Here is a 10,617-nt window from a genome sequence, read left to right as displayed (position 1 = left end):
TTAAAGAGTATTTTTAAATGATTTGTTAAATAACCAATTAATACTTTTCTAGCGCTGCAGTCAATAACTCGTTCATTGACGCTAGTAATATTCGTGGATTGTCAATTAAACCAGCTTCAGCCATACTATTAGTGAACAGCTAAAAAGGATCAGAAAGAAATTTAGATTGTGCGAAAAAATTATAAATATCCAGAATACAACGGTAATAAATAGTACCTGGTTTATAAGAAGATCTGCCAATTTGGAATTGCTGTTCATTATTTCGCAAAGCTTCTTAATGAGAGAATGATTAGGATTTATTTCAAAAGTTGGTCTGAGCAAGGAATATAGCATTTCATCTTGCATTTGACGAGTCTGTAAGCGAGTAAAGTGCCTTGCATTTGCCATATCTTTGACTGTGACTACACATGGATGTGACTCAAGTCGATTCGTTATCTTAATATCGTTTGCTTTTCCTGCCAAAACTTTCTTCATATGAGTGATAAGATTATCGATTTCACCTTTGTTAATAATATCTAAAGAAAAGTATCAACATCAGATATTTAACAACATTAAAAAATTATTCGAATATGAATCACATACCAGGACTATCAGATTTATTTGAGTCATCACGCATATCTTCTTCGATAGAAGTCAAAGGAAGATCTTTAAATTGTCTTAAATGCATGAAAATTACGTCATCATGTGCTTCATAACAAAACAGTACTTCGATATTACGTTTTTTTAGAGATTCATAATATGGCGATTGTTCAGCTAAGTTGCGACTAAAATTAAAAGGTAAATTTACATCTTGGCTTAATTATTTATACTAGCAAAAACTAACAAATTTCTACCTTGGAGCTACCAAATAATAGATTTTCTTTTGATCTGCAGAAATGCGTTCACAGTAATCTGTAAGACTGATTAATTGTCCTGGTTCCGCTATAGATGACTCATATCGTAAAAGTTTGGCTATTTCTTCCTATAGAAACAAAAAGTATAATCAAATAATTACGAAATACATAAAAATATAATATTAACTTTTTTTAATATTACCTTGTCTCTCTGACTATCAGTGCTCACAACGCCTTCCTTTAAAAATATACTGTAATCTTTATAAAATTTGTTGTAGTCTTCAGTCTGTTTTCGAGCTCTTTCATTCAAAAATTTTAAGACGCGTGTTGTTAAAACATCGCGCAATTTTCTAAAAAATGGGAAATTACAGAAAATTGAAATCATTGTACGTCCGTGTACTAAAATTAATCTTACACGTCTATAATGGGTTTTAGTTTCTTACCCTATTAAAGTACTATTTTGTAGTAATTCGCGACTTAAATTAAGGGGAATATCTTCGGAATCAACTACTCCTTTAAGGAAACGCAACCATTTTGGCAAAATATTTTCCGCTTTGCTCTTAATTAAAATTTTACGGCTATACAGTGAGACGCTGCTACCGTCGCCTCTACTCATATCGAATAATGCAGGTCTTTCTTCCGGGAAATATAATAACGCCCTTATATTAATTGGAACATCGGTTGTGTAATGTAACGTGAACCGTGGAGAATCAAAACAGTTCCCAATATACTTATAGAACTCGCTATGTTGTTGTGGCGTAATATCTTTTTGATCGAGCATCCATAATGGCTAAAATATAAACATATGAAAATATAGCCTCAGAAATCAGGAGAAATATTTCAATCTTACCTGAATAGTATTAACCCTTTTGCCATTAACGTAAATGGGACTGCTAATAAAGTTGCTGTACTTAGTAATTAAGCCTTTGGAGCATTAATAAATGTTAGTTAATTATCCAACAATATACAATACAATTAAAGGTTTAATGTTACTTACGATTAACTGTGTCATCGTCACTAAATTCTCGGCTATCGACTTTCAAGTGAATAACAATTTTTGTTCCTGGTTGGACTCCTTCAGCAGTTGAAATTTTGAAAGTATTGGAACTAGATGAAAAAGTATTTTAATAATTTATTTACGGTTTAGCATCACGCAAATATAAAAGTATTTAAAAATTATTAAGCATTCCTCTTACCCATCAGAAATCCAAAAAAGGCCTTCAGCACCTTCTGTATATGATTTTGTAAATACTTCCACTTTATCAGCAACCATAAAAGCACTATAGAAACCAACACCAAACTGTCCAATAATTTGAGATGAATCACCAGCATCTTGCTTTTCTTTTAATTTTTCTAAGAAAGCCTGTGTTAATGAAAAATATAAGTAATGTATTATAAATATATATCATTGTTGCAATTTCAATTGCACTTACCCTAGAACCAGATCTAGCTATAGTTCCTAAGTTTGATACTAGTTCTTCACGAGTCATACCAACTCCTGTATCTTGAATTGTAAGAATTCTGTTTTGCTTATCAGTACCAATATGAATTTCTAAACTTCTATCTCCTATAAGCTCTGCTGCTTTGCTGTCACTTAATCGCATGTATCGTAGTTTTTCAAGTGCATCACTTGCATTGGAAATTAATTCACGAAGAAATACCTTATAACACAAAAAGTCATATTACTAAGAAACACATTTTTAATTTTATAATAGTAACTGATGCATAACATTAAAAGAAAACACTATGTAAGAATTAAAATAATATTACCTCTTTATCTGAATACAAAGACTTAGCAACAATTTGTAAGAGCATCTGAGTCTCTGACTGAAACTCATGTTTAGCACTTTCACCTAAAGAAAATGAACAAATATGATGATATACATACAACGTATTTTTGAAAATATGCAAAAACCGAAAAATCTTGTACATACCTGTAACTTTTTCCGTATCTTTTATAATATTGTGAGTCTCTGTAGGTTGTGTTGCAGTCTGAGAGGAAAAGCATTGTACCGAACTGCTTGTTATAGCTGTACATTAAAAAATTAGTAAAATATAAATAAATTAATCTAAGTGCTAAATGCTTGATATCAATTTATATCTGAGTAAAACATGTCCGCGTAACCTCAAAGTGCACTCACTTGAAAGAATAAACTGAGAAAGAAAATATACAAACCCGAAAGTCGCTGACATTGTTTTTCGAAAATCCTTCTTTCGTAGCTTCGGATTAACGGTCTTGAAAGATTTTTCCCGCATTTAATGGCGAGCCTCAATCTGAAAGCGGTAGCCATGCCTTCGAAACAACTAGAAAGTTCCCACTCTTTTCAGATCTCTCTAGCACGTGATTTTGGTTTTACCATTTGTTGGTAAAGCATTGAAAGAGATTTTTACAACTACAGATGAAGTACAGTAACATATTGCACATTCAAATTATACTGTAGTGAAATTAATATCTTTATGGTTTTTACTTTAATGCATATATTTTGTGACAGGAAGTGAATTGGATGAATATGTAAATATTTTTCAGCTATCAGTGAAGTCAGTAGGGTGATCGAAGGAAATGAAGCACAGATTATGGCATATAAATTTGTTTATTATTATTATCTGTATAATATATTTGAAACAATATCATTCTACAACATTGCATAAAAATATACAAAGACACGACAAAATGTCTTGACTCTCGTTTGATAAAACATGTTTATGAATAATTTGATCAGCGTTGCACCGCTATCAGTTCTAACTGAATTCATTCCTTTAATAGGTCACTTTCGAATTACATCATGTTGAACCGCCATTTATATATTTTTTTCTTTCTTTCATCTTTTGCTTTTTTAATGTCCTCATGGGAAGGATTCGTCGAGGAATCCAGGACGAAATGAAACGGTTATTCGTGTTTTACTTAGAGCTCTCGTTCGCTCATATTGACGAGAAAACGCAATAAAAATTCGAGTCCCAATTTTCGAATGGGCAATGTTTCTCATCTGTCGATAAAAGTTTATAAAACAATCGTCTGATTTTTAAATCGATACTCGGTATAAACGAGGCTTATACAGCGATACGAACGGCTATCTATTCAGTTTATAGTCTATCTTATGCAATGAAAGAATGCTTGGCCCGATACAGAAAAAAGGAACGTGTTCATTCTCCGATAACGCGTCCAAATTCGACGCGTTTCTAAAGATAGAAGAAGTCTGAGTGTATGATCCGAGATAAATCGAAACGAAGAAAGGAATTCAAAAGCCGCGCGGTCGCCGCCTTTTTCTGGAATGCGCACGCCGCATGAGAAGCGTTAACGGAACTTACGATTATTAACCGGAAACGAAGCGCAACCGTAGACGAAGAATTCGCTTCGAGTGCGTCATAAACATGTTTAGAGAGTACATAGGCCAGAAATAAAAATAAAAGGAAGGAACGAACGAACGAAAAAAGGAAACAAAAAGTAGTAAAAAGTAGAGAAAGAAGAAAAAGAGACGATGAAGAAGTAGAATTCGTTTCTTTTGAATGTGTCAACGAAAACGGTGATCCTTTTTCCGTTTGTGGCCTTTGACGAAAATTAAAATCGGCTCAGATTTAGTAACACTCTCATCCGAACGCAATTAGTATCTTTCTTTTGAGATCATTGGCCGAAGGATAACAATGATAATTATAATATTAATAATGACAATAGTAATAAGTAATAATAATATGACAATAATAATATAATAATAGTTACTTAGAAATAATAATAATAATAGTAATAAAAATAACTATCCGTAAACTATCCTTTACCAAGGGAGATATTACCCATTAGCTTATGTACATAATCTGTGTATATGATTTCTCATTTCTCTTCTCTCCGTTCTCTGTGTTAAATTACGAATTATTACAATAATTCACTATCGAATCCGCTTCGATCAGCAACATAAATAATTATAACGCAACACTGTTTTCTTTCTTTCTTTCGTTTTTTCTCTCTCTTTCTGTTTTGTTCGTTTATTTACAGGCATTATTTCCCCCTCGCGTCTCTATCCAACCATGTCACACACACACACACTCTCTCTCACTCTCTCTCTCTCGATCGATCGCTCGCTCTACCATTCTCTTTCATCTCGCACTGTTCTGCTCTTTCTTTCATTTGTTTTTCTTCGTTTCATTACCGTTTTATTGCTGCCTCGTCTCGTCTCTCTCTCTCTTTCTCACTCTCGCTCTCGCTTTCTTGGTGAGCCTATATATCTGCACCATCACGTGTACTTCACGAACGGAAAGAAACGTCGAGGCGTAAGTTTCACGGCACGGATCATCGAAGACCATCTCTAGTCAGGCTCGTGGACAAAACATAAAAATCCGTTCGCTTCCGAGTCCCCGGGATGACCGCGCGCTGCGCCACCATATTCTTCTTCCTCTAAACGCGCCCCCTATGCGTACGCGCTCTAGTTATCGTTACAGCATTAACAATATATATATATATCACAATCTCGTCGAGAACCATAGCGTGAAGAGAGTATTGATTCTGCGTCGGTGGATCTGCGGCGATGACCGCGTGCACGCGTCATCCCGTTCACGTAACGTTTTTCTTCTTTTTCCTCTAAAAAAAACCAAAAACTCTCACTGTCGTTAATTTCCTTACGAATTCGTTATCTCGCCATCGAATTCTTCGGCTCTAATTACAAATCGACCTTAATCAACCACATTACTCTTCTCGCTTCTCGTACATTCTGCTTTTATTTTTTCTTATTTTACTCCCTATTCTTCCTTAACCGTGAGAGTCGGTCGATTCGACCTGTTCGTAAAGCGGATACCTCAACAAATACACGTTGCCAATTTCGTATCGACTTGAACCTTTAATTAAATTCTCTTTTGTTTCCATTTATTTTTAGTTTCGAGATTGTCACTGTGCACGCCCGTTACGTATAACATCGTGACGGGCCGTATCCTATGACCTGTCCGAAGCGATTTCTCGCCGAGAAGGGAGAGAAACGGCTTTCGTTTGCATTCTCGATCCCCTCTCGCGCGCAATTCGGTCGAAGAAGAAAACGCCAAGACTCCATGGCGTGGCGCGGCGGTGTTTCGCCGATTATCCGTCAGCCGCAAAAATTACAGTCACGTGCTTCGCTCGCTTTCTCTTTGTCTCTATCTACCTCCCGCCTTCTACCATCCCGCCCTCTGGCTTACTACACGCTATTTACAATACGACGAAGGAAAAAAGAAACCGATGCGTCGCTATGCTTCTGTCGCCGTGATTCTAAGTCTAGTCGCCGTGGTTCTCGTGTTTGTTGGTCGATTATTATTTAACTTATATCGTTGATCGAATACCTCTTATTACAAAATACCGATCCCACAAAGTGTTTTTTACAAATTGTACAATTCTTTCGACAGATGCAGACAGAATCGATCGACGTTGACTTCGTGGTTATCAAGAGGGAACGAAATTGAGAAAAATATCAGGAAAACGTGGAATCGACGAACGTTGAATTACGTAAATTTTTTTATTTTTTGGGAACTCTACGAATTACGTTCTGATTTTTCTCTCGTAATTTCCCTCTTATCGGATCGAATTCGTCAGTTCAAAGGACGGTTTCTTCGCACCGAATATTCACAGTTCGGTAACCTCGACAGGCAGAATTATAGAATCTAAATAATTAATCCGACGTCCGTATCGAAATACGAATAGAATTTCTAACGTAAGAAAATAGGAATACATAGAATTAATTCTTCGTTCGAGGTACATGTTTAACCGAAGTTTTAGGTTATGTACGTCATGTTCTAGAGACCACGGAAGAAACCTGCCTTGCGAATGACGAAATTCCCATGATGACATTATTGTGTGAATGAGAGGTGTTTCTTTAAGAGGTCTCGATTCCAGATTACTCACGATGACCTCGACGACTGTTTTTTCTTTTTTTTTTTCGTATTCTTGTAAAGAGAGGATCAGTAGAAAATCATCTAGTCAACGCTCTACACACAAGGCAAGCGAGTATAAAATAAATCGGATACAAGAACCACGAGTTTGGTTTTATACAACCTTGAAACATATATCCCGTCCAATTTTTTCTCACTTTTGTGTTCTTTTTTTTTCACTTTTTAGTTTTTGGTTTCGCGCAGGAGAGTGAAATTTGTGTGCATATGTGTCTGTGTGGTGTGTGTAATTTTTTTACTGCTTGGCCTCTTTTGTCGGAACAAAATCTTCGAAGAGATCCCGATCGATTTCGCTGACCTTTCGCGACGGAAATACGATCGTCTCGAGAGAAGAAAAAAAACCGAAAAACAAATCGCTACGAGTTGTTGTCAACAAACACGCGAGTTTTCGTCGTCGAAATATTTACCGTTACATCGACTTAGATAAAAATCATGCAATCTTCGAGTACGAGTTACGTATGAACAGATAATTCGCCGGATATTTCCAGCCACAGTTTGTTTTCCTCGATTGTACTCGAACGGTTTCAAGTGTTTCTCGCGATCGTCTAACGATCGAACACGTGACACGATCGAATTTGTCCTAATGCAGAATGGTCACGCGCTCTTCGTAAGTTTCTCCGTCGCAAAGGTCAGCTAATTGATATTTAGTTTTCACAACGGATTTTCATGAGCCATTCGGTGTTGTATATTAACGGAGCGTTCTACCGCGCGCTCTGTCGATGTCGACCAGTGGATCGTCTAAATTCACCAACTCACGAAATCTGACTACGTTCTATCTCATTTTTCTCTCATTTTCTAAATCAGACGTTGATCATTCGACGAAAGAAACGATCAGACACAACAATATAACAAAAAAAAAAAAAAAAAAAAAAAAAAAAAAAAAAAAAAAAAAAAAAAAAAAAAAAAAAACAAATTATCCACGAACTAACGACACGATTAAAATTCCAGATGGACCTAAAAATCAGCGAATCGAATAGAAGAACCTAACTCCACTCCAGTTACACCAGAATCATCCACATACGAACCACAACTTCTAACCTAACAGCAAACTCCTGCAGCAGCACAATCAACATCTGTCTCATCTCTTTCGAAATCTCTCCCCCGTAAACCGTTAAGAAGTTCGCCTAAATCGGCCATGAAGTACCCAACCCTCCGGTGTCGCGATCGTAATTTCACGAGGAGCTATGGCCGGCGAATTGACATTTTCGGGGCTGGGTCTCCCCTCTTACCCCTTGTAATCCTTATCCCTCATCGCTGCTCCTACCTCTCGCTCCTATTTTCAGTCTGGTCTCTCCCTAACCGTGATATTGATCCTCCACCCCTTACCGGTGCGCGCCTCGTTGCGAGCGTACGCGTTAGGCCACCGCCGCCGACCTAGTGTCGGAGCGTCGCGGCGCAGACGGAGACGGTGGCGTCCACGGGGAAACAATGGTTCCTCGCGTTAACGCGAGCCTGACCCCTGTGCGTGGAAACGCCGTCAAAGTTCCTCGACGCGGAACCGAACGGCCTGTACCGGCGCGAAACAGAGACGTTCCGTAAAGGGGATCAGCAGGGGTGCGGGGTACGCCGCTTAGCAACAACAGCCTCGAAGGAATCGATAACGAGCGGAAGTTTCGTTAGGATTATCGCGCGATAACTCTGTCTCTTAGTCGCGGAATCGGGGAGTCTTTAGCGGTTTCTTTCTCGATACATTTCAGGTGATCGATGAAACGACGCGTCGCAAGGCGTGAGGAAGTCTGTGTAGGCGAGAAACAATGATGTTTTATGAGGTTTCGTTTGGGGAGAGACGCGAGAAGATACGGCGAAGCGAAGGAAAGATGCGGAAGTCACGAACGTGGACCGATCGATGGGGTCCTGTTTATGTGTCTGGTTAGGATATACAGAGTGTTTCATAATGTGTGGGTGTAGATTTAGTGGTGGATTTAGCACAGAGAAATAAGGGAGATAGTTTATGTAAATGTATATCTGATATGATCTTCTTTCTTAGTTATAATTGTTTTTATCTTCCAGTAATTCTGTTTAAAAACCGAGCTCTTTGTTCGATTTTTAATATCTCGTTGTTTGGCCACTTTGATCACAGGAGTTACGTCCTGTGGATTTCTATTTGTGGGATATCTGAAGTCTTTGGCTTAGAACACACCAGGTTGGTAACGTTAGGGTACTCCGATAACGTAACACCTGGCAATTTTGAACAGGTGAGGAGGTCTACGATAAGACGTTCAAAAGGTGCTCACTTCGAACAATTTCTGCGAAGACAAAGAAAATAAGGTCATATTGGACATATGTTTATGTAAATTCTGTTTTGTATTTTTATGTGCTGAATCCACTATTGAAATTATGTTCGTAAATTATGGAACAATCTGTATAGGACGATTCTACGTGTAAAAATGGATCGAAAGTGTGGGAAGAAGTTTTTTCCTACGAGCTTTAGTTTTCGAGAAAATTTAGTTTGAAAATTTGTGGGGTTGCACGCTTCTCGATCTTGCTATAAAAATAGTACTTCGGCTTATATTTGTGCGTCTGTCGATATTGGTACTGTTACGAATCTGGTTTGTTAATATTAGCCAGTATTGGCGTAATTTCAGCACGCAACCCCACAACATTTCAAAGTTAATTTTCTCAAAAACGGAGCATCGTATAAACAAACTTTGTTTACATTTTCGATAGATTTTTTTACGAAGAATCACCCTATGTAAAATTACACCACCCGTTCTCATCTACCCCACACGTGGGAACCGTGTTTCGATTACTTTTTTGGCTTGTAAACGAGCGATTTGTCGCGAACTTCACACGAGCCGACAATTAGCGAAGTTATGGTAGCCGGTGAACGATGGGGTCCTGGCCGATTCGACGTTTTATGGCGCGTTGTTTGTTTATCGTAAACGCAAATTGAAACGAAATTTCATCGAGATGCACGACTACTTTTTCACTCCTTCTAATCTTTGGTCATTATTTTTAACATTGGAGAATGGAGAATTGATATGGAAATTTGTCGACTCGACACCGTCGCAAGATGAGAGACGATATTATTCCAAATACGAAGTAATGAAACGACTGTAGGAACTCAACGCTTTTTATTAATAACAGTTCGAGATTCAACATGAACTTTATTCTATGCGAAATGCCCGTGTATCATATAAAGTTATAAATATTATAAATAATTAGGTGTAGAGTTTTTGTCCGGCTCGAAACTCCTCGACGAACTGAAAATTACAAACCCGGGGAGCCATTTCAGTTCCTTTTTTTCCTCTTCTTCGGTCGAACGTCGCCCTAACCAACATCGACTGTCAAACAGTGTAAGAGGAAAAACGGCACGACAGATCCCGTCACCGGACGTCGTGTACCGATCGTTACAATCCTTTTTACCTATTTTTCTTTCTCAAAACTGGGGAGGATTAGGAAAACACGTGATTCACGTTTCGTGTGTGAAATTGTGATCGAATTTGAAGGTGTTGGTTCGGTGATCGATCGCGAAACAACTCGAGGCACTACTGTTTCACTTTCTCCAGTGTTCTCTGTTCCATTTCGACGTGCGATATATAAAAAAGGGAAGAACGATCCACCGCGACAATCGACACTAGCGTACGCTTCTTTGCTCTAATTTTTTTTTTTTTTTGGTTGGTCCCTAATGCTCTCTCTCTCTCTCTTTCATTCTCACACTTTCGCTCTCTTTCTCTCTCTCTCTTTTTATCCCTACAACAAATTCTTCACCCCCCTTTTCTTGTACCTCGTGTCTCCCGATCTACCTAAATCTCTCAATCTCGCTCATTCTCTCCCTCTCTCGCTTTCGTTCGTTCACGAAAAAAGAAAACGTACGGTATTATCTAACGTCGTGTACCACCTCTTCCACTAAGAATCGTGGAAACAAAAAGAAAAAAAGAAAAGA

At 37.9% G+C, this 10,617-nt stretch overlaps 1 protein-coding gene across 2 annotated transcripts; it reads right to left on the bottom strand.

The window, feature by feature from the left end:
• On the bottom strand, positions 1-3,153 carry LOC108571552 (heat shock protein 75 kDa, mitochondrial). 2 transcript variants are annotated; one of them, XM_017933619.1, is made up of 13 exons: positions 3,006-3,153; positions 2,768-2,850; positions 2,604-2,686; positions 2,267-2,494; positions 2,030-2,196; positions 1,831-1,940; positions 1,684-1,757; positions 1,277-1,623; positions 1,036-1,183; positions 834-961; positions 583-764; positions 217-515; positions 1-139 (listed from the first exon to the last, which is right to left on the bottom strand). In XM_017933619.1, exons 1-13 carry the CDS (start codon positions 3,122-3,124, stop codon positions 38-40), a joined length of 2,070 nt encoding a protein of 689 aa, XP_017789108.1. In that variant the 5' UTR covers positions 3,125-3,153; the 3' UTR covers positions 1-37. The 2 variants fall into 2 exon arrangements, with proteins under 2 accessions (XP_017789108.1, XP_017789107.1); XM_017933618.1 differs by having other exon boundaries at positions 11-139; positions 2,768-2,863; positions 3,010-3,153.
• Positions 3,154-10,617: the final 7,464 nt, after the last annotated feature.

This window comes from Habropoda laboriosa, unplaced genomic scaffold (genome assembly GCF_001263275.1).
Source record: "Habropoda laboriosa isolate 0110345459 unplaced genomic scaffold, ASM126327v1 scaffold40, whole genome shotgun sequence".
Lineage (NCBI taxonomy): Eukaryota > Metazoa > Arthropoda > Insecta > Hymenoptera > Apidae > Habropoda > Habropoda laboriosa.
Note: the sequence above shows the minus strand (reverse complement) of the source record. Positions and strands in the feature narration are given on the sequence as shown.

Bases quoted from the DNA above. Each gene is read 5' to 3' on its own strand.
- LOC108571552 (XM_017933618.1), bottom strand. From the start codon at position 3,124: ATGGCTACCGCTTTCAGATTGAGGCTCGCCATTAAATGCGGGAAAAAT. The intron at 2,864-3,009 runs GTTTGTATATTT...TTTAATGTACAG, and splicing joins ACAATGTCAGCGACTTTCGG to CTATAACAAGCAGTTCGGTA. The intron at 2,197-2,266 runs GTAAGTGCAATT...TCATTAACACAG, and splicing joins TAGCTAGATCTGGTTCTAGG to GCTTTCTTAGAAAAATTAAA.